The sequence below is a fragment of the Salvia miltiorrhiza genome, chromosome 7 (assembly GCF_028751815.1).
Source record: "Salvia miltiorrhiza cultivar Shanhuang (shh) chromosome 7, IMPLAD_Smil_shh, whole genome shotgun sequence".
Taxonomy (NCBI): domain Eukaryota; kingdom Viridiplantae; phylum Streptophyta; class Magnoliopsida; order Lamiales; family Lamiaceae; genus Salvia; species Salvia miltiorrhiza.
The window spans coordinates 12,586,512-12,613,812 of record NC_080393.1 but is presented as its reverse complement, the minus strand read 5'-3'; the positions used below and the strand labels follow the sequence as shown (position 1 = coordinate 12,613,812).

General features: G+C 36.1%; 1 protein-coding gene across 1 annotated transcript; it reads right to left on the bottom strand.

Annotated features, from left to right (window-relative positions):
- Nucleotides 1–4,493: 4,493 nt before the first annotated feature.
- LOC130992560 (oligopeptide transporter 4-like) lies at nt 4,494–11,296 on the bottom strand. The gene is made up of 3 exons (XM_057917238.1): nt 10,414–11,296; nt 7,799–7,896; nt 4,494–6,284 (listed from the first exon to the last, which is right to left on the bottom strand). The coding sequence occupies exons 1-3, from the start codon at nt 10,945–10,947 to the stop codon at nt 4,649–4,651; spliced, it is 2,268 nt and encodes a 755-aa protein (XP_057773221.1). The 5' UTR covers nt 10,948–11,296; the 3' UTR covers nt 4,494–4,648.
- Nucleotides 11,297–27,301: the final 16,005 nt, after the last annotated feature.

Below are 27,301 nucleotides of genomic sequence, written 5' to 3'. Positions count from 1 at the left end.
GTGAATGATCAATTATATATGTGAAGCTTTTCTATGTGCATTCATTGTGTGGGAATTTCTCGGACGAACAAAATCTATGTAGATAGAGTTGCTTGTGTTGTTTACTACAAGAATTAAGTGAGGTTTTGCTACAATACAATCACAAAAACAGATGAAAAGTTTGGAGCTCTGATACATGCATTACATTAGCATATGTTTTCTGGCTGGCAATTAAGTATTTCATTTTCTGAAAGATTTATTTTGAGGATAGTAGATAAACAAGGTTCCTACTGAAGGGCTATAGGAAAAATATCCATTGATTGCTTTCTTTCTTTCTCGTTTTGCAGTTATCGTGGACGTTTGAATAATATTAAAAATCATATACTTTTTGAATAGTTATATTGATTTTATTTCACGAAGTCTTAGAATTCCATGGATCAAATATTTCATGTGTATATAATATTTTTAAATAAAATAAAAATTATATTGTGTAAGAAAATAGAGAGATGAGAGAAAAAAATTTATTTTAAAACTTGTAGCTTGTATGAATTTCTTAATTTATTTCTATTATTTACATATTATATATCAAATTAAAGCTCTTGCCACGATATTTAATTTGATATGTATATTGAATATATTTTTATTAAATAAAAATATTTTTTTAGGAAACAAGCAAGATAAAAATGAGAATAAAAAGAAAAAAGTAAAAATAAATAAAGAAATTTCTATGTTTAGTTTTAGGTTTCCATTCTGAAGATATTTCCATGTTCAAATTTATGCTAAAGGCTCTAGAATTGTAGAGATTTGAAATAAAGTTATCTAATAATGCCACGTAGGACCTATAGTTGATATTTTACAACTGTGTCGTTGTGGATGCAACTGTGTTTATGTTTATTTTATATTTTTCACACTCAATGTGGTCTTAGACGTGAAAAAACAAAATTTTATCATACAAAACAATAAATCATGATTTTGATATCAATATATTCTTAACTGTGTCATTTACATATACAACACAGTCAACATAAACACACTGCACAATTTAGCTCAACTATGTAGCTAAGAACACCTTCATATCTCCCAACTGTGTCTTCAAAATCAAGCATTTATTTTATATTTTTCACACTCAACGTGGTCTTAGACGTGAAAAAACTAAATTTTATCATTACGCAACAACAAATCTCGATTTTGATTCCAATATAGTCTTAACTGTGTCATTTACGCAGAAGCTACTGTGTACTGAAATTTTCTCACCAAAATCAGAAAATAAAACATACAATTGATACATTTGCTATGAATTTAACATACATACCTAAATAAAATCAGAATGCCCAAAGAATTTCGTCCGACCCAAGCTTTTTTGTATAAAAAATCGTTAATTTTTTCAGAATTTTCGTGGGTTTTCGTCGAGAGAAAAACAAAGAGATGAAGAATGAATTTTTTCAGAATTTTCGTGGGTTTTCAGCACCAACCTACCTTGTATTTGCATTTACTATCACATTAATTGATTTGTACGGTGAATCCTTAACATGTGAAATTCTCATTGTTGAGGAAGATAGCTTCATTTATGAGAAGAAGCTGCAATTCGAAAATGAGCAAGTTTGAGAGAGAGAGTCAATTAGAGAAGAGAGAGAAAGAGTTGTTGGGTGGTTGGCTGATTTGGAAGAGAGAGAGAAACTCATTTAGAAAAGAGAGAGTCAATTTCATTTTTCTTTTATTTTTATTCTCTGATTAATAAGGGTATGTTTGTCTTTTCAATGCCTTTTGACCCCTAAAGTCATCTTTTATGTGTGGTGGCTATATAAGTCACAAACTATCTCATTTTGGTTACTTGTGGGAATTCTCACATAAAATAACTAGTTTAGAAAAAAGCTACAATGCACGGATTCGCCTAAAATCAACACCGTGCAGTATCCGATTCGCGCGGGGGGCGGGTGCGGGCGCGATTCGCCACCTGGCGAATCCCCCCAAAAATTAAAAAAAAAAAAAAATTTGGATTCGCGAATCGGGTGCGCCAACCTCGCGAATCCGGTGGTTGGCTTCGTTAGCCGCTGCGGTCGTCGGATTTCAGAGGGCGGCGGCGGTAGGGGCGGCGACCTCCTGCCGTTGTTCGGCCTTCAAACGACGGCGAGTGCGGCCTTCAAACGACGGCGGCGGTGGCGGTTAGAGAGAAGAGAGGTTAGAGAGAAGAGAGAGCAGCCTTGAGAGGGTGAGTGTGCGGTGTGGGTGTGCGACAGAGGGAACGAGAGAGAGAGAGGTTAGAGAGAAGAGAGAGCAGCCCTTGAGAGGAGAGTGTGCGTGTGATTGTGTGGCTGAGTGTGTGTGAGTGAGTGTGTTTTAGTGTGTGTGTGTATTAGGTTAAAAGAAATTGGGCTTGGGCTTGGGTTTGGGCTTCTAATTAATTGCTTGGACCCTTAGTTTTATTTAAAAAGAAATTTGATGGGCTACGAAAATTTGGGCCTTTAACAAATTTTAATTCTTTAAATGGTCATATATAATAACATATATATATATATATTTAGCAGACGTATCCTTCACGAATCGCACCCTATAATTTTTAAAAATTTGTATCCCCGCACCCGAATCGTATCGCTCCCGCACCCGCCCCCTCGCACCTATGCAACATAGGAAAAAAGTAAGCTTGAGATGAGACTTGGAACTTGGAAGTATTTATAGCAAACAATAAATAAATTATTACACCGCCTTTGGCCAAATGACTCAAATCCACTCTTCTTTCCTTCTTGTCCAGCCAGGCAGCCACTTCTTTAATTCTCTTAAAAGTATTTCCTTTTTGCTGTAAATTTTATCACATTATTTTTTCTTATATCATTTTTTCTAGAGTAAAAAATATAGGAAAATATCATACAATTATTTATGATAATATTATCATGAATTAGAATGAAAATGAAGAAAAATAGCTCAAAAATACAATTTATGCTACTTAAAGAAAATTATCCACCCAAATATATAAAAATAAATATATTCCATCATTTTCCATTGAAGAGAGCATACAAATTTTTTTCGAACCTTGTTTCCTGTTCAATTGATGGATTTCTTTCTTATGGGCCTTCAGCAATCAGTCGACCCATTTTTTTTACTCGACATTCATATTGCTTTTCGTCTTTATTTAATTTTACTATCTTATATATCAAATATATAAAAGATATATATCGAAGTTATTAAACTATGTATATTCTTAAAAAAAAATGAACAAATATATTCTTAAATAATTAAAATAAAGATGTTATAGGTTGTAGCGGAGTCGGACTTTTGACTTAGAGGAGCCCAATGTTTTTGTAGTAAAATTAATAATTAAATTAAAAATAAATACTTCTTCCGTCCCCAAATAACTTCTTAACTTTTTTTTTTGTTCCATTCCCAAAGAACTTCTCATTCTACTTTTAGACTGTACCCTATCACTAATAATACCTCATTTACTTTTATTTTTGACATTTTCATCACTCTCAAATCTCAATACCCCATTTACCCTTATTTTTTCACATTTTCATCTTAAAACTCGTGTCCCTCCCTCCTATGAAATTATTTCGGGGCGAAGGGAGTAATAATTATTAAAATAATTATAACTCAAAAAACAACATTTATCTCATGTTGCTTGCAAGTGTGTTTTTGCTACTTTAATAAGTTTCATTGCTTTTGCAATATCTTGTTCCTTCCTTTGTAGCAATTGAAATATTTAAGCGTATATTCATTCTCTAAATAAGAAGAAATTGAATTAAGGCTCAAAGCTTATAGTTGTATAGGTTGAGAAATTATCATCACTTAATTAGCATGACATTCTCTAAATTCCAATCACCACCGATCCCTCTGCTCAATATATATCAAATAGATAATCTTAAAAAAAAAAAAAAAAACCTAATAAAAAATCACACTGAAATGGGTAGAGGAAACGTGCCTGCTAACACCAAATTACGATCCAAATCAGTTGGAACAATTAACACAAAAATATCAGCAACTCATTAGACGGACAATTAACACACTGAAATGAGTAGGGAAATGAGGGATCGAAACAAAAATTTGGAATTTCCCAGAGATTAGGGATTGAAGATAAGCAAAATGTGCTTATATATATCCCATTAGAAATTAATACAAAATTTATATATATATATATATATATATATATATATTTATTTATTTATTTTCTATAACATATATGTAAAATTATCAAATTACTGGTACAAAAGTTACAAAATTGAGGGGGTGTCCTTGGCTCCCCTGGTTATAGGTATACCTAAAATTAGAAGGGCCTTTTTGTCCATAGTAGTAATGCATAGCTACAGGTTATTGCTCTTAAGTTATATATAATTGGAATATAATAGGCAAATTAAATGCTATAAAACACATAATTCTTTTATTATAGAAATAGATTCAATGTAGTGCCAAAATGTAAAGATTTGAGGTTGAAGCCATTTATATTTCTGAAACAATTTGTAAACTCTTCCGGTAATTGATCGACTCAATAGATTCACATGTACGCGAGAGTCAACACATGCATCATTACAACTTAATTTGGAGTATATCAACACATTATGGAAACAAATTGCACAATAGAGAGTTTTGCTGCAAATTAAAACACGTACGATTCTCCAATTAATTTGCAGCTATATTTGAATAACGATGCCTATATTCATAAAACATGCATGCAAGAAAACTAAAACACCGGGCAGTTTTCAACCACCACACCCTTGGCCGTGGGGCAAATCGCCAATCCGCAATGCTCGCCCTCGTTGCCCCACCACGTGACGCTCTTATTCTCGATGCCGGTGGAGAAGTAGAGCAGCACGGCCATGAAGGCCACCCCGGCATCCAACGCCGCCGACAGGATGTAGTTGTACCTCTGCCACCACTTCTTCCGATACCTAAACACGAAGAAGTTGAAGACGGTGCCCACAAAGATCCAAGCATTGTAGTTGAGAGCAGACGCCGGCGGCAGGTTCGCCGTGGCTCCCAGGAGCACGGGGAGGTTGATGAGGGGGATCCACGACTGCTGCGGGAAGGCCCTGTGGAACCCCCACACAACCACGGGGCCCATCAGCCCCACAAGGAAGAACCAGTTGAGAGCCGGGTAGTTCCCCTGGCTGCCGAAGATCCTAATGGGACTAACCAGACCCCAGATCACCGACGCGTCGAAGAACACGTGGTCGTTGGGGCACGTCCAAGGGCTGCTCGAGTCCGGGTCTTGGTGGCATATCCCTTCGATCGAGTGGAGCATCCACCACGCCACGCTCATGTTCACCGTGCCCGCAACCATCGTCCCGATGAACTGCACCAGAAACATCGATCTAGGAGGAATCTTCATGTAGTGTCCCAGCTTGAAATCACTGAGAAACGCCACCGCTTGGCTCATGCTCATGTATCCGTACACCTTGAAGCACACATTCGCTATTGGCCTTCCGGGATATATAACTCCCATGAGGTACTCCGTGATTATGTTGAGCCCCGGCGTCTGATTTGTTGTTGCAGTGATAATGCTGATAGGAAGCGTGAAGGAGAAGGCCAGGACAGCGGAGAGCACAAGAGCCCAAACAGGCATCTGCACCTCGTCTTTCATGAAGATGCAGAGCATAAGCGCCACCACCAGTGTCACCGCAAGAAGAATGTAGAACCACCATGAAGGTATGTCTTGGTAGTTCTTCATCATCAGTCTAGTGTGGATGTCGATCTTCCCCTTCTTAGAGGCCTTGAACCGCTCGTAGATCTCCTTTCCATAGAACAACGCGACGTGGGAGATAGTGGCTGCGATGGTGGCGAAGCCAAACCCATAGGCGAGAGCGAACATGATGCTCAAGTGAATCCGGCCCTGCTTCGCATACTGAGCCTTGTCGAGCTTGAAGTTGTTGTTGACAATGGCTTTGATGTCGTAGTCTTGGCCGTCGGCGGTGAAGAGGTCGACGGAGTAGAGGGGGAAGGTCTTGGCGTTGTAGACGTTGAGACCCCAGTAGGAGATGGGGACGACGACGTACATGATGACGAAGTAGCCGACGAAGATGTTGGCGATGGCGAAGAAGGGGGAGATGAGAGGGCTGAAGAGGAAGGAGGCGACGACGGACCAGTCGAGGGTGAGGGCGCCGATGGCGAGGCCGTTGAAGCCGGAGCCGAGCTGCTGGGCGGTGACGGAGTGTGGGAAGGCCCAGCATAGCCATGAGATGCTCTGTAGGGTTTTGAAGAGGTAGCCTGGGAAGAGGTACCATAGAAAGCTGCATGTTAGGGCAATCAAGAAGAACTTGGATCGTGACATCTGCTTCTTCGCGCCCTCATCTGCCTTTTCATCCTTTTCATGCAGTGTTCTGCAAAGCCCATAATTTCCTTACAATATTAATATCAAAACCTGAAATTTAAAGAGGGGCTTTTCAACTTTGTGCATGAGATAAATCTCATTTTATAAGGACCTATGTTTGAACAACATGCAATTATGATTGTGGATTAATATATACTCCTTTCTATTGTTTTTAAGAGTCTCAGTTGTGATTTCTTTTTTCTTTGTTTCTTTCTAATATGTACCTTATTTCAAAATGTAAAGAGATTCTTCATGTTTTACTTTTCTTTTATTACAACAGCATCAAAAAAAGAAAACAATTGATAAGATTGTAAATGTACTTTTTTGGTATATATATAGTAGTACTAATTTAGTGACTAGGAATACTTACAACTAAAGAATGGAGGGAGTAAATCCTAATTGGAGGGGTCTCCACATCCTCTCACAAGGACATGATTCACAAGATTCTTTATTTGGAATGTAGGTAGCAACTCGATCGAAATACAACATTTGGGCTAATCTATTCTACCTTTTGGTGTTCAACTTATATCCCATGATTAATTTTTTTCTTTTTTCTTTTTGAATTTTCTCTAATTTTAATTTAGTCTTGCAATTATTACTTAGAATTCCTTACATCGAATTATAGAATTCTACTTGTTGTTTAGCATTTAATTAATTATTTTATAATAGGGTATATAATATATATATTTTAAAACTTCATTTTTTTATTGATAAAGTGTGAATTATGATTTATAATTATATATATTATACTTCATTCGTCCACGAATATTGTATGTTTATTACACAATATCAATGTTAGTGGTTTAAATTCCTTTCACCACCCAATTATTAATTATGAACTATTTTTTACATTTTATACACATCTCCTAATTATTTATTAAAATTCGTATCTTTCACTTCACCGTATAATCTTAATTTGTGGACTAAGGGAGTATATTTATAAAATATATTAATGAATGAGACGTATAAAATTATGTGACGGAGAATATTAATAAACACAAACGAGGCCGTCTAGGAAGTTTCGTTGTATTCGACTATGCTATGCATGATAGAAAATAATATTAAAACATCAACATCTTATGACAGCGCATCATTAATATTGGGATCCATTTTCAGGACGTGAAAATCAACTAGTACTGCATCTGCATGAAATAGACAGATTACTTTACTCGGAATGATGCATCATTATTATTATATCTAAGAATTTAGGCCTAGCTCATTCACGGGAATGTGTTGACAAATTAAACTAAGCTAGAATACCAAGGTCCAAGTTGCTTAATTTTAGCATAAAAAAACAATCTACAGCTAAGAGATGAAAGTTACTAGTCGTCAAAAAAATTAGTGTCCTATTTTTACAAGTCCGAAAGTTATTGTCCTAATTTCCAAATCAATCTAAGTTACTGTCCTAAAAAACCCTCAAACTCTAATTCATATGTATCTCAGTATCTGTGTTTTATTAAATAATAGAAGAGATCATATTTATTTATAGTAAGAAATAAGAAGTGAGAATATATATGAAGGAACCTGAAGAGTGAAATCTGGACGAGAGTGCTGGGCCACCACATGTGTGCCGGATCCACTACGTATTTCCTTAGCAGTCCAGCCCATCCATATCCAAGAACCTATCGTCAAACTCCATTTTTTTATTCCTCATTTCCTTTACTTATTGAACATTAGTAACTTGAAATCACTCTTAATCAGCTCAATAACTATGAAAATAAGCGCTTATAAAACGTCAAACATTGTATCATCTCAAAAACCAAATGCCCTCTCCCTCCCAATTATATAGGTAGATTTAATTTTGCATAAGGGTTAAGAAAATTATTGGTAAAAAAAATTATATAAGTAATTTCCTAATTTTGCATAGTTAAGAAAATTATATAAGCAAATCATTGGTAAAGAAAATTAATTTTGTAATTTCCTAATTTTGCGTAAGGGTTAAGAAAATCATTGGGTTAAGAGTATTTGATAATTCGTTTATGCTAGAGTTAATCAAAGAGTTAGAAATATATTATCTTTTATGAAGAGTTAATCAAAGAGTTAGAAATATATTATCTTTTATGAAAATCGATTTATATATTTAGGACATTCAGACAAAAGAAAACATGCAAGTCTGTATAACTGGAACAGAACAAGGGGAGTATATCGAAAAAAGAGAAAATTAACTTCTAAAAATCTATAGCATAATCCAAGAATCATCATCTTTATAATGTTTGTGTGTTTATTTTTGGTCTTTGGGTTTGGGGAATTGACTTTCCATTCCTTAAAGCAAGAAAAACAATCCAATAGTTTTATTTATAAATATTGTAAAATGCAATTCGTAAAATAAGTCACCACATCTCATAACATCAGCTGCCGGCCGGATGCTACAATAGTATTTTGTTTTTAGCTCAAAGCTGTAATCCCCCTCCCCCTCAAAAAACAAAAAAAAAAAGATAAAGCTTTTCAACAAAAGGAATCTAGATGGCAGAGTATCATGAAGTACTAAAGATATTTATAATTCAATTATTTCGAAAACTTTAAATATCAAATTTATTCGAGATTTGGAGGGCAGAACTTATAATAAACTGTATACCTAAGGTCTCATTTGCAATGTATGATAAGTGTTGAATAGATATCTATACCATCCCAATATGTTATTTGGGTCAAAACTCAAAGTCCTTTATAAATTAATGGTTCGTTATCTATTATTCATATCTTTTAGATTCTATATCACATCTGGTGATAAGGTAAAATCTTTTTTAAAGTATATCTTACCATGTATGATATTGATATCTAATAAATTAATGGATATCATAGTTAAAGATATCTCGTCTTATCCCATACCACATAACAAACGAGTCCTAAAAGCATTAAAATAATTCGAGATTTAATTAAAAATGAAAAAGAATAATCAATCGATATATCTAGACCATGGTATACTTTAGCTAGGATTAGGAATCTCTAGGGGTGAGGGCCGTGAGGCAGCAGCGACCGTATCTTGAGATAATGAGATTCATCATTTCAATTTTAAAATACGCATTTAAATACTGATGACGACGATTTGAAAGGGACAATTACAATTACAATAGCAAGTTGGACATTAATAGACAAAACAATACACAAATTGTATCGAAAATTAGTGCAGGTTATGAAGCACATATTTCAAGAGAAATGGGCAGACATAACAGTAATCTTTTTTAACTCAAAAGAAAAACATTATTTTCTAGCAAAAATGTCATTTTATACTAACTTATGAAAAATTACAAATAATGTTAATACTATCATAATTGTTAACAATTTTATTATATTAGTAAAAAAAACATTTTTTTTCATACTAACTTATGAAAAATTACAAATAATGTTAATACTATCATAATTGTTAACAATTTTATTATATTAGTAAAAAAAACATTTTTTTTCTTGCCACCTCAGTTTCAATCAATTCGATGAAATTGAGCCCACGATTGGAATTCCCTATACGTACAAAATCACTAAACAAATTTGCAAATTGGAGATCAAAATTATGCCAGATTGAAAAAAGTGGTTTGAAAACTTTGCAGTTAAAAATCAAGTATTCTTGTCGTGATCTCAGTTTCAGCAATCAATGATTAAATTTGTAAAATTTTAATAAACTATAATTACATTTCCCTTCTTTTTTTAATAAGCTATGTAATTTTCGAAAATACAAGAATTCAGCTGATTGGATTAGCTGTTCAACCGTACTAACAACACCCAAAAATCAAATTTTCCAGAATGCGAAATAAAGTTTTTATTTCTTTCTGAAACCAAAGGAAAAGGGAAAAAAAGGCTGAAATAACTCTACACTGCGGGTTCGATCATAGAGGGTGGGACACTGGGATATAAAGTACTCTTTTCGAATTGTTTTACAAAATTTGAGCATTTCTTTAATATGGTAAAAATTTGTTTATTTATTTAGTTATTTTCACTTGTATATAAAATATTAACTCTTTAAAATTCGTAAAAAAAAATTGTTCAAGGGATAGAGGAGAAAGTACTATCTAGCAAAGCCGCAGAAGAAGGCGACCAAAAAGTCACCAACCATATCCAAACAAGACTGATATTTATCCAATAATACAATTGAAAAAAAGCACATATTTATGTAATACTAGTATTTTATTTTATTAATATATTAATACCTGAGTGGTGATAATAAGGAGCCATCCAGCAAGAAAAGATATCTTCCGCCCATAAAAAGCAATGATAATATCGACAATCATAACCGCGTAGGCCGGCCCGTTTCCGAAAGCGCTGCCCGCATTAGCGAAGATGGATATGAGCACGTGCTCCTTGATGTTAAACGGGCCCGGGTTGAGCGAGAACTCCCGGGGCCCCAACCCGGGAATCGAAACCGTCCACTTGGTCGACGGCAGCACGGCGGCCATGAAGCGGCCGATGGGCAGCGTGGCGACGAGCACAGTGATCTGCGTGATGACCAGCGGCGACCGCCGGTACGAGAAGAACTGGTTGAGGAAGGAGAGGAGCACGCACGAGAGGAGCCCCAGCGCCCACATTCGGAACGTCCATACGGGTAGGGTCGGGTCGTCGGTTATCGGTACGGTTAGCCGGACTTGCTCGATGGGCGAGATCTCGTCGTCGTCGTCGTAGTCGTCCAGTTTTGGTGGTGGTTGGGATTGGGAGAGAGGAGGCTCAGCTTCTTCCACTGTTCCCATGCTTGGAATTTTAGGGAAAGCGATTTAGTTAAGAAGCTATGGTGATAATGGCGTGGCTACTAATAGTTACTAGTGTACGAATGAGTTATGTGAGTAATATTCAGCTGACATTTATATCTACATATAATGTCAAGATTAGGGATGTCAAACGGGCCAATCCACTCGGTTTCGGGCCAATTCATTCAGTTTTAGATTATTTTTAGTTCGGACTAGTCGATTTTTTATTTTTCGGGCTAAAATTTTTCGACCCTAACCCACTAGGTTTCGGGCTCGCAAAATTATGATTTTTTTATATGTTTAATTTTTTTATAGATAATCATATTCTAGTAATAAAAATACTATCGTATTTTTTAAATCAAGACATTTCGCATTCTTTTAGATACAAAAATTACTGTTATTTTAACGTAAATTTACATAATTTCTAACTTTAACTTCGTTTCTAACAAAAATTGTATATAGATTTAATATAAATGACTATCTTTCTTTGACTTTTATATCCAGTTGTTTGTTATTAACTGTTAAAAAAATCAAAACATATTCTACAAGCATCAAAATGTTATTATCGAATTAAAAAGTAAAGTATTAAAGTTTAAAAATCAATTATTAAGAAAGTGTTCGGTTAATCGGGCCAATCCACTTAGTTTTCGGGCCAATCTTATAGGGCTCGGGTTATTTTCGGTTCGGGCCATTCGGGCTAAAAAATTTCAGCCCTAACCCTCATTTTTTATCGATCTATTTGGGTCGATCCGTCGGTTTCGAACTTTTTTGACATCCCTAGTTAAGATAGTGAAATATAAGGGGAAAAAGAAAATTATGATTAATAAGTACTCCCTCCGTCCCGCTATTCAAGTCTCGTTTCTTTTCGGCACGGAGATTAAGGAGACTAAAATTAAGAGTTAAATTGTGTCTTCAAAAAACTTAATGTTAGTTTAATCCACCACCGCACCACCGCCTTACCACCGCCGGTAAATCACCACCGCCTGTACCACCGCACCACCGCCGGAAAATCACCACAACCCCACCCAAATCGAGCTCATAAATCTGCAACCCACCCAAATCGAACTTAGAAATCAAACGATTTCCCCCAACCAAATCTGCAACCCAAATTAGGGGTTATGGTTTTGCAGAGGGTTAGGGGAGATCAGAGGTGAGAGGCGGAGGCGGAGGAGATCAGAGGGAGGAAAAGGGCGGCGACGAGAATTGTTGTCGCTCAGCCAAGGGACAGATCCGGCAGGTGAGGACGAAGGGCGAAGGGCGGCTTCCTCCCTTGACAGATCCGGCGGGGGCGAAGGATAGATCCGGCGAAGGGCGAAGGACAGATCCGGCGGGGGCGGCAGGTGAGGGCGAAGGGCGAAGGGCGGCGTCCTCCCTTGACAGATCCGGCGGGGGCGAAGGACAGATCCGGCGGGGGCGGCAGGTGAGGGCGAAGGGCGGCTTCCTCCGGCGACGAGCGGACGGCGGCGGTGGAGACTCGCGCAGAGAGAGAGACGAGAGAAAGAGAGATAGAGAGAGAGATGGAGAATAGAGGGGAAATCAATTAATTAAGGGTTATTAGTTGAATAATTAGTGATCTCATTTAATGTTAAGCATCCCCTTATTATTTCCTTTTTAGGAAACGGGACATTATCGGTGGGACAACCCAAAAAGGAAAATGGGACTTGAATAACGGGACGGAGGGAGTAATAATATGGAGGGAAGATAATGAAAAAAAGAAAAAGAGTAAGGTAATTGCACGAAATTTGGACCATTAGTCTCTTTATTTATTTATTTATTTATTTTTGTTAGTACTCCAATGTTCTAGGCTACATTGTTTTCTTCTTCTTTTCTGAATGGGCTAAAGTGTGAATTTTTTTTATAAGTATTAGCCAGAAATATAATCGTTGTATACATATATAGAGAGAGAGATAATTTATTGAGATTCAAGCCATTTGAGAATTCGTCCGAATAGTCGCGAACAAATTATTTAATTTTGATCAATAAATGAATAATATTTATAAACAAGTATTTAATTTGGTCCGGGGTTCGAATCCCGAAGATGGTGAAATTTTGAACATATTAAATAGATACATTTGCTCATCAGTTATATTAATTTATTCATAAAATTTATCAATTTTATTCATTATTCTTATTAAAAAAAAATCAAAATTGTCAATCAAATCTAACCTTGTGTGTGGTGTATGTGGTGGAACCGTGGAGGGGGGTGGGGGGTGGGAATATATATTGGCCGTCACATATTGTTAAATGTTAACTATATAGAGATGATGCATATTAAATTAGTTTCTTGTTTTATGATGCTGGCTGTGGTTTTGTGGTAGATATAATTGAGGAACTAAGCCATACTTTGTCGCCGGTTCTTAACTTCTTTTGAAGTGTCGTCATTGTTGGATCATGGAGTCTTGATTAGATTAGAATTAAAATTTATGGGCCTCGAGTTATTCTAGTCATAGTAGGATTCTAAGGCGAGTTTGATAGGGGTTATTAGGCAAGATAATTAGTATTTCTATAGATTTCTGATTATTTGATAGGATTGTTATATAGTAGCAATGGCCCGCTATAAACCCAAGGTCCGCACCTAATCTACTGTTCTTCTTAGAAATTGGATCCACCGTCCCCCGCCAGTTAATTATACTCATTTGTACAGTGAAATGCCATTACTCTTCAGTGGACAAATTTGTCCCCCCCCAAACGAAGAAAGGTCACACGCAGACGCAGCCCAATCCAAGACCACCGCCCTCAATTCCAAATTCTACTCCGGCGAGTAGCAGCGAAAGCCGCTGTCGACCGCGCTTCCCTCAGAGTTCTCTCTCTCTCTCACTAGACTGCCCGATCCGACGCTTCTCCTCTCCCAACAGCGACGAGCGCCCACCGTCCTCTCCTCCTTCCAAGTCTCCGGCGGACAGCAGCAGTAGACGAAGCCCACTGCCGCCGCCGAACACCCTCTAAATCTCCCCTCTGTCTACTCCCCTTCGTTAGGGGATTTCAGAAATTTTTGGAAGATAACTGAAATTAAGTTTTCCAAATGCAACCAAAATCTGTAATTGAACAAGATATGCTCCGCCATGTGAAACAATTAGATGTTCCTCTTATTTCTAAACGAAAATATATGATTTGGTTGAAATTGTGGAGCTTCGTTAGTCTGAAATGGTGGAATGGTGAAAATGGTGGAGGTGTTGGGGGCGGCTGGTGGCGTGGTGTTTGGGGAGGATTAGATAATTATTTTTTTATTTTTCTTTTGTTTAGTTTATTTATTTAAATATAAGGTTAAAATTGTAATTTGCTCTTTAATCTATAATTTTACCTTTTGTACCAAACAATAATATTAGTTGTCTTAGTATTTATACTCCCTCCGTCCCACTATTGAAAACACACTTTCCTTATTGGGATGTCCCAATAATAAAGACACACTCCAAATAAGGAAAGAATTAGGGGTTAATTAACACTACTAATTGCACCTTAATTCAAGTAGTATAAATAAGAAGAAAAAAAAACCATATCTTCATTCTCACTCTCTCGGCCTCTCCGCCTCTCTCTCTCTCTCGAAAGTTCTCTCGGCCTCTCCGCATCTCTCACGCTCTGAAACCCTAAGATACCGCCGCCCTCATCCTTCATCTGCGCCGCCCTCCTCCGAAACCCTAGATTCTGCCGTCCTGAACCTCCATCCGCGCCGCCCTCCTCCGAAACCCTAGATTCTGCCGTCCTCAACCTCCATTCGCGCCGCCCTCCTCCAAAACCCTAATCCCCTTTTTCCCTCTCTTTGGAACCCTAGATCTACGCGTTTATGGCCGATAATATGGGTTGGTCGGCATATTTGAACTCCGAATTCGTCCCCGATTCGGAGGACGAAGAATTCTTTAAGCTCATACCTCCGTTGCCGTCGCCGCCGTCTGGTTTTGTCTATGAGGGGAGCGGCGGATTCCAAGGTTCTGAGGAGTCCACCGGCGGTGCTTTCATGGAGGATTCGAGGGTTCCGAGGAGTCCGATCCGGCGGCCCATCTATCGCCGCCCCTCTACCGCGATGAAGGCGCAAGTGTCGGAGCTAGACTCTCTCCTATGCACGGAAAGCTGGGACGACGTCGTGCGCGAGCGGGAAGAGGCTGTTGGCGGCGACTGGTGGCGACGGTGCTCCCCTTTGTTGCGAAGGATGGTGGAGACCATGTATCCCGCTTTAAAATGGTGAGATCTTTCTTATTGTCCCGATATTTGTGATCGTCTATGTCTTGTTGGTATGAGGGGTGTGGCCCTCTGTGCTCTCATTCCTCTGTGTTCCTCTATCATGTCCTGTTGGTATGAGGGATGTGACCCTCTGTGCTGTTGTGGTAGATGGGCTGAATGCTGAGATGATGAACTTGATGCTCATTTGTTTGATTTTTCCTATAATGCTAAAAATCTATGATTAAATGTCAAAAAATGAGATTGTGGGCTGTGTCCCCTACATTTTGTTGATTGGTTGCTGCCATGGTTCTTTCTTGTGACTAATTGTGTTTGATTGAATATGGTGTGTGCCCTGGTTCTTTCTTGTGACTAATTGTATTTCATTAATTTGGACTTGAATCCAAAAGCCTATACCATGAATTGAATATGGATAATGATTAACAAAAATTGGATAAAAAAAACGTTTAAAAAAAAACTGGATGAATAAAAGTTAATTTTTATTTTGTTAAAAAATCTGGATAATTAAATTAATTAAAATTTGTGAAATTTATAAAATTACAAAATTTAAAATTCAAATAAAACATTAAATAGAAATACACTAAACTAAAACTAATCAACTAAACTAATAGAGGTGGTCCCCAACACTTTAACCACTAAACTACCTCTCCTTAATCTCCGTGCCCAAAAGACCTATGTCTTTATTAGTGGGACGGAGGGAGTATCTTATTTATCAAACACCTATAAAATATAAACAATCTCACCCAATCTATATTATTTATCTAGATTTTATTTATCATCCCTTATCTGGTCCCAACTATCAAACATACCCTAATTATAATGAATTTTTCGTTCTTATGAATAGCGCATTTATCTAAGAAGAAGAAGAAAATTGAATCTATCTTATGTGGCATCGTATAATAACTACATTCTAATTTTTTTCAATTTTTAATTTTTTTTAATTTTTTTTTCTCTAAATTTTCTAAATCTCTAATCAATCTCCACATCTAAAAACCATTAAATAATCATACAAACTTGATTCTTATAACTTTTTTCTAAATCTCTAATCAGATAAATTTCAAATAACTATTGCAGTTTCTCTTTTACTCCCTCCGTCCCAATAATGAAGACACACTTTCCTTATTGGGCTGTCCCAATAATAAAGACACACTTCTAAATAAGGAAATAATTAGGGCTTAACAATTTATAATTAGTTCACACCTTAATTATGGTATAAATACCTATTTCCTTTCATTCTTCTTCACTAGATTTAGTTCACGCCCATATATATCTCTCTCTCTCTCCCTCTCTCAATCTCACGACTCACACACCAGCACAGATCTCTCCTTCTTTCGAGTTCTGCCATCGTAGCTCCTCCTCCGGCGACGAACGCCGCCGGTCACCCCTCTCTCATCTCCCTCATCGCACCACACTATTCGGCGCAACAACAACCGTCTTCTCCCTCACAGCCGACCGCCTCCTCCATTCTGCCTTTGCCCTCCTTCGCCAGCGATTCAACGCATGTCGCGCCGTCGCCTACTGTACCAGAACGAAAGCCACCCTCCCACGCCCTTCTCTTTGTCCGACCCCTCTCTCTTTCCCTCTCGTTTCTCTCTCATCCTCTGGAGTCGCCGCCCTTCTCTCCAACCCTAGATTTCCAGAAATCGTCCCTCTCTTAAATTCAAATCGTGTCGGTACACAGAAATTGGGGGATTTTCGATTTCATTAAAGTGAAAATGCAGGGAATTAATGAAATTGCAACCATGGGCGGTGGATATTGGGGGATTTTCCATTTTTGATTTTCGGTAAACTTGAAGTGAGGTGGACATGGGCGGTGGAAATGAAAGTGCAGGGGAATTAATGAAGTTTCAGCATTTTCGTCAATTGAATCTGCCTTTGAATCTCATAATCACTTTAAATTTGGATTGCAATTGTTATGGAATATATATATATATATATATATAGCAGTAAATTAAAAAAAATATTTAATTAATTAAATAATTCGAAATTTATTAACTTAAAAAATTTATATTTCCAGAATAAACTTAAAATAAAAGTAAATAAGCTCCTAATCAACTCTTTAAACAAATACACTAATAAAGTGGGGCACACTACTTTATTCTCTAATCTACCTCACCTTAATCTCCGTGCCCAAATGAAGTGTGTCTTCATTATTGGGACGGAGGGAGTAACATTTTGTGGATTGATACTCTGCTTGTATATATATTTCATAAGGCATCTAATTTAAGGCAATTTCAAATAAATTTCACACTTTTTTATTAATTTTAAAACAATTTCATTCAGTACTCTATTTTAGTAAAAATAGAATTCATGAATCAAAAAATGCATTATATAATTTCACACATTTATGTAATAATTGATTCCATCGAAGTTCAACGGACTACTCACTAGTTATAATTATAGAGAGAAATTCTTTAATAGATGAATATGACTTGACAAATTGATAATCAATTAGCATATATTTTTTCTTAATTTTCCTAATTGTTCTCCGTGTTATTTCCTAATAAGTGGTATCAAGAGCCCCAAGTTTTAGGCGAGCGAATACGATAGTTGACAGAAAAATACCAATTCATTAGAAGAAGGACGAGTAAAAGTTGTTGGATTTGAGGTAATGCGTTTATCGTTGCTTAGAAATATCATGTTTCACAATTCCAAAGCTAAGACCACGAAAGAGATGATGGAGATATTGTTGGAGAGCACAAATCAAAAGTGAAGATCAACGGACACGTCAGTCGATGAGATCTAAGATGGATTGATCTTGAGCAACCAATTCGAATCATTGGTGTTGTATACGATGATCAATACAAAAGATTGCAATTGCTATTGTAGGAGCAAAGTGTGATGCAAATGTACGACGATGTTTATATTAGCCACATGAGTGTGGTGGGGGGGGGGGGGGGGGGGAGCAGTGGTTCAAGCAAGAGCTATCAGATCTCAAGACGGTTGGTTAGTGTGAGGACTGTAATTTTGAAAAACAAAAAATTGTGTGTTTTTCGAAGGATGACAAAACCTTGAAGCAGCAGAGTCAGATGCCCAAGATTCTCATAGTGCATGTATGCAAGTTATTGAATATTAGATATTTATGACTCGGGTAGGAGCAATGGAGTTCAGAATCAACAAGTCATTATTAAAGAATCAAACATACTACCACCACCGATGCATGTCAAATAGCAGATGATGCATGCATGTGGAGGATAAGAGCTAGTGAAAACTTACAATGGACAAGATTGATTCTCTGATGTCTATGTTTACTAAGAAGGTGACTTTATAGAGATTGTATCTATGCATAGTTTCAACTAGCCTGGTAACTTGAGAAGAAGGCTTGGCGCTACCGTACAAATACAGGAAAAAAGTTTAGAACTTATGATTATATATGAGATTAGTCTCATAGAAGAATTCTAGTTGGAGCATGATTATGTTTATTAGGATTTTCCCTTTCTTATAAATTGCCCTTTATTGTAATTGTAGAATACACAATATTTTCATAAGAAATTCTCTAGTGGATAAAATCTTTGCCAAGATGTAATCTCATAGAGCGGAACTGAGTAACAAATTCTCTTGTGTTTTACTTGTTTTTCGTAATGATTGTGTGTGTCATTTTATAACAAATGGTATCAATAGCCTCATGTTTGGTAGGAGCAGATGCCACAAATAGGGATGTCAATTCAGCTCGAAACTCGGGCTGATCCGAATAAAAGGGCTGAAAAATTTCAACCCAATAAAATTTTAGCCCGAATAGCTCGACAACCAGATATGGTTGGCCCGAAGACAACCCAAGTCCTATAGGACTGACCAGAAAACAATGTGTTTGCCTGGTTATATGAAATTTTTCTCGTTATTTGATTTTTCAATTTCATTATTTTGTCTCTAAAAGTTAGTATACTAAGTTTTTTTTCAAAGGTTTGTGAAATATGTTTTTATTCAATATTTGAAAGTCATACTCATTATTTTACCTTTTTGTGTTTTTAATCTAATACTTAACATAAAATATTTAGATGTAAAATTTTTAAAATGATAATCATTTAAGAAAAATGTGGGAATCCCTATCCCTATAAGAGTTGCATATTAGTTAATGTAAGTCGATGTCGAAAAAATATTACTTATTTATGTTTGTATTTGTTTGTTACTAATAGAAAAAATTATTAGGAGAAATATATTAATTATTAGCATTATTTATTTTTTAATAAAATTTTAGAGCCAGACTAGCTTGATGGGCTAACCCAAAACTAAAAATTTAAGGTTGGAATTTAGAATTTATAATTCGAACTTTTTAAAAAAATCGAATAGCCCATAATTTTATAAAACTAACCTAAAATTCGATGAATTCATCTGATTGACATCCTTAACCACAAGAGACCTTATATTGGCTAGATCATAAGTAAATTAGAGCTTGAGCAATGTTGTACTTTCAGCCACGTCAATTCCAATGAAGAAGAATCCGCCTAACAGATAGCAATAATATACTACCTGCGTCCCAATAGTAATGTCCCATTTTTCTTAATGGGACGTTTCAATACAAATGTCTCATTCCCTTTTTGGCAATATATTACTCCATTCGTCCGTCAAAAGTGGACCACTTTTACTATATCGGGCGTCCGCAAAGAGTATATCACTTTCCTTTTATAGAAATGGTCCCACCATCCACTTTAATCTTTTATCCTTACAAACACTCTTTATTTACAAAAAAATCACTCCAAATTCAATCTCAACCACACATCTCATAAAGTGGTGGGACTCTTTCTCCACTACATCAAAATTATCACCAATTTTATTAAATCTCGTGCCCAGCCAAAGTGGTCCACTTTTGGCGGACGGAGGGAGTATCTCTCTATACCTAATATTTAATTAATTTTCACCAACCCACTTTATATACTTTTTACATATTTTTTAATCTCCGTGCCCAAAAACTATGAGACACTACTATTGAGACAGATGGAGTACTAGTTAACTAATTGCTTGTATTAAAAAAAAACCAAAAGAAATTTAATGTTTTTAAGAAAAGGACTATCAATTTTGTTTGACAATCTAGCTAAATACTACTCCCCTTGTCCCACTTCAAATGTCTTGTTTTCCTTTTTGGGTTGTCCCACTTTAAATGTCTTGTGGAAAAAATTATCCTCAAAAAGTAGAATTTTTGGGACCCACATCACCTTTTCAACTCTACACTAGACCACTTAATTATATAATTAATATTTTCTTAAATAACTGTGTCGAAAAGAAACAAGACATTTCATTTGGGACGGAGGGAGTACTATAGTTATGTCTGACATTAAAATTTAGAGCCTGGTCGAACTATAGTCATTCAAAACCTGAACTTAAATGAATATGCAGCTCTAATCAAGAGTTCCTCGTATTTTGAGATCGGAAGATCTTCACACTCTAAGGTTTCCTAGGGCTTCTTCGTGATGTCAGCTTGAGAGAATGAGTTCAGTAGCACAGTGTGGCATCCAAATCTTCATTTTTTTAGATTGACTTCGACATCTTGGAACTATTTTTCTTCAGCTTTCTTCTTCAAAGCCCAAGTCTAATAATTTCTTTTGACCTGATATATTTTAAAGCTGAGACATTATCTTTCAAGGTGTGGGACTATATATTTTCAGAAGTTTTGGTATCAGATTAAAACACTTATACAATTACTTTAACAAATTCCCCTTTTTTGAATACAACAAATAACAACAATAGACAATGCTTCGTTAATTGTCTTGAAGGGCATCCACATTGGAGAAGATTGGCTTTTAAAAGTGGTCTCCACCGCTTAAAAGCCCACACCGACACATTCCACATTGGAGAGTAAACCTCCTGACTCTTAAATTTTGATTTTTATTTTGTATTTTGATTTTAATATTGATTTCAATAAAAACTAATATTAAATTTAACAACATAAAATTTATTAAAATAAAAATCAAGCATTACATTAAAAAAAGATTTGACGTTGGATGTGCGTCGGCATCCGCGCCCTCATTGTGGATGCTCTAAGTTCTTCTTAGGGATGACAATGGATATTGGACCCGGTCTAGATCCGTGGATCCGGATCCGTTTTTCAGGATCTGGATCTCAAAATTTTGGACACGACGGATTTGGGCCGGATCTGGATCTCCTCTCAATTTTGAATTTTTAGATCCGGATCCGCGGATCAATACAACAGTAGACCCACAGATCTAGATCTGTGAACCTGCAGATTTGACGCATATGGATCTGGATCACAAATTTTCAGACCCGTCGGATTTGGGGCGAATCTAGACCTGTAAAAATAAAACGGATTTGGATCTAGTACTTATAAGATCCGATCCTGATCCGACCCATTGTCATCCCTAGTTTTTCTTTTAACGAATAAACTAAAAGATATGGATTTAGCAATTTTAGTTTTTTTGTTTGTTTTTTTTTTTTCTATTTTTCTGTCTTAGTTCAAGTGTTGGCCCAATAACAAAGAACAAAAGTAAAAGTATTTTACACTTTAAATTACTATAAAATTGTCAAAAATTTTATCTCTTATACATGAGGCTGACTGGCTGAGCATCAATTTAAAATTGAGCCGAACCGACCTTTCCAACATTTAAACCGAATCAAACCGATAATGGTTCGAAAATCGACCAAAACTGAAGCGATGGAAATCGATCGATTTTAGTTGGTTTTTAAATCGAACCAATTCTAATTTAACATACTCCCCCCGTCCAAAATTTAAAGCCCCACTTTGATGTGAGCACGAAAACTAAGAAAACTGAAAAAGATGATGTGAATGAAATAAAGGGGTAGTAGTTAAGAGATTAGATTACTTTTACTAATCTTTGATTACGAGATTGCTTTTAATTTTTGGATTTATTTTTATTCGTCTCTCATTCTCTGAAAATCACTCACACAACACACACAACAACACAACAACCGCGTGCCACCGACGAGAAGCCACGACCGCCAACACTCTCCTTCAACGGCGGTAGCAGCCGCTGTCACAGTCCAAAACCATTTATTTTCTTTATACTACTTTTATTTGTAAATTATTTAATTTTCAAGTTTTTAAATACATATATATAATTATTCACAATTAAATATATATATATATATATATATATATATATATATACATGGTTGAGTTCAATAGAGAATTGTCTTTTTATTCATTATGAACAAATCTATTCATTTTACGAACAGATCAACATAAGTAATGAACAGTCGTATTTAGTAAAAAAAAAAAAAAAACTCATCACCAGCAGGATTCGAACCCTTGGCAAATTGTTGTTCATGTGGTACATTGATCTGTTCATTAAAATTATAGATTTGTTCGTTTTTATTTTACGAATTCTCTATTCTCCACAATATTTAGCTTCTCTGTTGAACCCTTATATATATATATATAATTGAATTATGTCTAGTAATACGTGTGTATATATATATATATACATGCAGTAGTTAGCTAATTAACATAAACTAAAAGAATTTTATTTTATTAAATTTTATTTTATACCCATACGAAATGAATAGCTGATAGTTTTCTAAGTAAGCTATATATATCATATTATATATGTGTACCTAATAGTGTAGTTATGTTACTATGTACCTTTCCCACAAAGCCACGTGTCTTGCTTGCAAGGAAAACTAGTAGTGAATAGTTAAGCCTAAGATAATAGGCTTGTATATATACCCTCGACAGTTTTCTTATTTTCTCATCCCCAACACTTTACCAATCTTATACAATTAATTTATAGCTTTATACTAAAATATATATTTAGTAATTGACGGTGCTGGACGAGTAAATTGAATTTTTCAAAGCTCAAGTTTCAGGTTTCAGGTGTGAGATTTATTTAAATGCATGTTGTGATTAATTATTGTTCATTTTAATATTATGTGTTTATCATATAAGTTAAATTAAATATTGCTAGGGACCATCATAATTGGTCCATGATGGTAAAAATCCTTAGTATGCCACAATGCGATATACATGTTAAAGTTATGATTGCAAATGTACGATGATGTTGCACATCCTTAAAAGTGGTCTCCACCGCTTAAAAGCCCACACCGACACACTCCACATTGGAGCCTCCTGACTCTTAAATTTTGATTTTTATTTTGTATTTGATTTAATATTGATTTCAATAAAAACTAATATTAAATTTAACAACATAAAAGTTATTAAAATAAAAATCAAGCATTACATTAAAAAAAGATTTGACGTCGGATGTGCGTCGGCATCCGCGCCCCCACTGTGGATGCTCTAAGTTCTTCTTAGAGATGACAATGGATATTGGACCCGATCTAGATCCGTGGATCCAGAACCATTTTTCAGGGTCTGGATCTCAAAATTTTGGACACGACGGATCTGGGCCGGATCAGGATCTCCTCTCAATTTTGAATTTTCTGATCCGGATCCGCGGATCAATACAACAGTAGACCCACGGATCTAGATCTGTAAACCTGCAGATATGACGCATATGGATCTGAATCACAAATTTTCAGACCCATCGAATTTGGAGCGAATCTGGACCTGTAAAAATAAAACGGATCTGGATCTAGTACTTATAAGATTCGATCCAGATCCGACCCATTGCCATCCCTAGTTTTTCTTTTAACGAATAAACTAAAAGATATGGATTTAGCAATTTTAGTTTTTATTTTTTTGTTTTTTTTTTTCTTTCTTTTTTTCTGTCTTAGTTCAAGTGTTGGCCCAATAACAAAGAACAAAAGTAAAAGTATTTTACACTTTAAATTATAAAATTGCCAAAAAATTTATCTCTTATACATGAGGCTGACTGGCTGAGCATCAGTTTAAAATTGAGCTGAACCGACCCCCTTCGACTTAATTGAAATTGAACCCGACCTTTCCAACATTTAAACCGAATCAAACCGATAATGGTTCGAAAACCGACCAAAACTGAAGCGATGGAAATCGATTGATTTTAGTTGGTTTTTAAATCGAACCAATTCTAATTTAACATACTCTCTCCGTCCACAATTTAAAGCCCCACTTTGATGTGAGCACGGAGACTAAGAAAGTTGAAAAAAGGTGGTGTGGATGAAATAAAGGGGTAGTAGTTAAGAGATTAGATTACTTTTACTAATCTTTGATTACGAGATTGCTTTTAATTTTTGGATTTATTTTTATTCATCTCTCACTCTTTGAAAATCACTCACACAACACACACAACAACACAACAACCGCGCGCCACTGACGAGAAGCCACGACCGCCAACACTCTCCTTCAACGGCGGTAGCAGCCGCTGTCACAGCCCAAAACCATTTATTTTCTTTATACTACTTTTATTTGTAAATTATTTAATTTTCAAGTTTTTAAATACACATATATAATTATTTACAATTAAATATATATATATATATATATAATTGAATTATGTCTAGTAATATATGTAGTAGTTAGCTAATTAACATAAACTAAAAGAATTTTATTTTATTAAATTTTATTTTATACCCATACGAAATGAATAGCTGATAGTTTTCTAAGTAAGCTAAATATATCATACTCTCTCCGTCCACCAAAGATATGCCACAAATTTTTTTTTCGTCCGTCCACAAAAATATGCTACATCCATTTTTAGTAGTAGGGTCCACATCATTCCACTCACATTTAAATATTTAAAGTGGGACCCTTACTCCACTATCAACTTCACCCACATTTTATTAAAATTCGTGCCGAAAGTAAAGTGGCATATCTTTGATGGACGGAGGAAATATCAGTGTGTATACCTAATAGTGTAGCTATGTACCTTTCCCACAAAGCCACGTGTCTTGCTTGCAAGGAAAACTAGTAGTGAATAGTTAGGCCTAAGATAATAGGCTTGTGACTCATACAAGCTAGCTATACTACCCTCGACAGTTTTCTTATTTTCTCATCCCCAACACTTTACCAATCTTATACAATTAATTTATAGCTTTAGGGTGTGTTTACTTTGGTAGTAAAATTTTCATTTGAAAATGATGGATAAGAAAAGGTGAGATAATATTATATTTTTCTCATTTTTTATCATGTATTTACTTTGTTGGAAATAGATGGATAAACAAATTGAAATGTTGAAAAATATTTTCACACCCTTCCAATAGGATAATATTATCCAATATTTGTGAGAAAAATGAGTGAAAATGGGCTGCCCGAATAAATTTTTCAACCTGCCCGAAGAAAATTATCCATCATAGAAAACATGTGAAAATGATGGAAAATATACTTTTTCTAACCTTTTCTATCAAAGTAAACACACCCTTATACTAAAGTATATATTTAGTAATTGTATTTTTCAAAGCTCAAGTTTCAGGTTTCAGGTATGAGATTTATTTAAATGCATGTTGTGATTAATTATTGTTCATTTTAATATTATGTGTTTATCATATGAGTTAAATTAAATATCGCTAGGGACCATCATAATTGGTCCAGGATGGTAAAGATCCTTGGTATGCCACAATGCGATATACTCCTTCCGTCCGCCAAAAGTATACCATTTTTACTATATTGGGCGTCCGCAAAGAGTAGACCACTTTCCTCTTATGCAAATGGTCCCACCACTCATTTTAATCTTTTATTCTTACAAACACTCTTTATTTACAAAAAAATCCACCCTAAATTCAATATCAACTACACATCTCATAAAGTGGTGGGACTCTTTCTCCACTACATCAAAGTCATCACCAATTTTATTAAATCCCGTGCCCAACCAAAGTGGTCTACTTTTGACGGACGGAGGAAGTACATGTTAAAGTTATGGTTGCAATCAGTCACCAGGGGCCAGCATAATTGGTCCAGGACGATAAAGGTCCTTGGTATGCCACCGTACGACTTACAGTTATGAATGTTACAGTGGATCATATGCGTTACCATTTTATTAACGTGGACAATGATTGCATGTTCCCACACTGAATGTACTCTGTATGCTCATCCCATATTTATCATTTTTAGGTTTTAAAAGTCGGAGGCGCGTGGAAGGTCGAATGGCAGATTAAATGTTTTGAATTTAGCTTTGCCTAAAAATGTTATTTTATGTAAAGTATTTTAAATAAAAATTTATTCCATGATTTTCTCATTAAATATTTATTTATATTCATGGTTTTTCTTCACAAATGTACATTGAAATTTTAATTAGATTTGAGTGTCACAGCCGCTGCGGTACTCGCCCTTCTCTCTCCCTCTGACCTTCCCAGAACACACACACCAGCAGACACACAAAGACGGCGACAACCTTTTCTCCCTCATCTTCGGTCAACATCGGTCGTCCTCCAGCTCAGCAGCAGCCGCAGAGGAACTATGACCATCGTCGTCGCCCCTCGTTCCTCTCTCTCTACAGAACCCCAAGTCTCAAAATCCAACCACCCATCTGCCCTCAAATCCAGCAACAGCCGTCGCTCTTTTTAACTACAGGCGACAACGCCGCCTCTATCCTCAAGTCCGGTGAGTATCTCAAGCCACCCTCTCTCCCGCTCTGCTCCTGACTGAACAATAGTAGGGTCGCCGCCTCTACTGCCGCCAGTCGGATGCCCTAGATCACCTTTCAATGAGCCACATCTCTCTCACAAATCCCAAACCGTCAGACGGACATCAGCAGCGAGTCGCCACCGCCGTCTGTCAACTCACGGCCAGAACCCCCTCCTCCTGACTCGAGAGGGAAGCCCGCCGTGGATTCCGGCTTCGTCTACTCCGACGCACAGAGATCGCATGCCCTTCATTTTAGTGGAGTAATTAGTTAGTGAATTTATTAGGGAAATAATTAATTCTATAATTAAGTGAGTTAACAAAAGAGGTGGGATAACTAATGACAAATGGTAGTAATTTTAAATGAAGAGGGAGGGTAAAAGAGTAACAAAAGCAGATAATATAATAAATATCGGTTCGATTTGGTTTTCGATCGATTCATGATAGAGAAATCAAAATTGAATCGAAATTTAGACAGTTCTTAATTATTAAAATGAACCAAAAATTGACTATTAATGGTACGAATCCAACAAAATTAAAAATAATCGGTTCAATAGATTTTATCGGCCTGATACGTTTTTTTTGCTCACCCCTACTTATACCCTCTAAAATGACCTCCATTTACATATATTTAGGTGCTTGGTTTGGTCTATGCTAAAAAAAAGGTACTCCTACATGGTTTGGTTTTAGTGTTCAAATTTATTGGATATGTTCTAGAAGGCTTCACCGTCTCTCCGCCCACATACATTTGAATCTGGTGCCACGATTTGGGTCTACAAT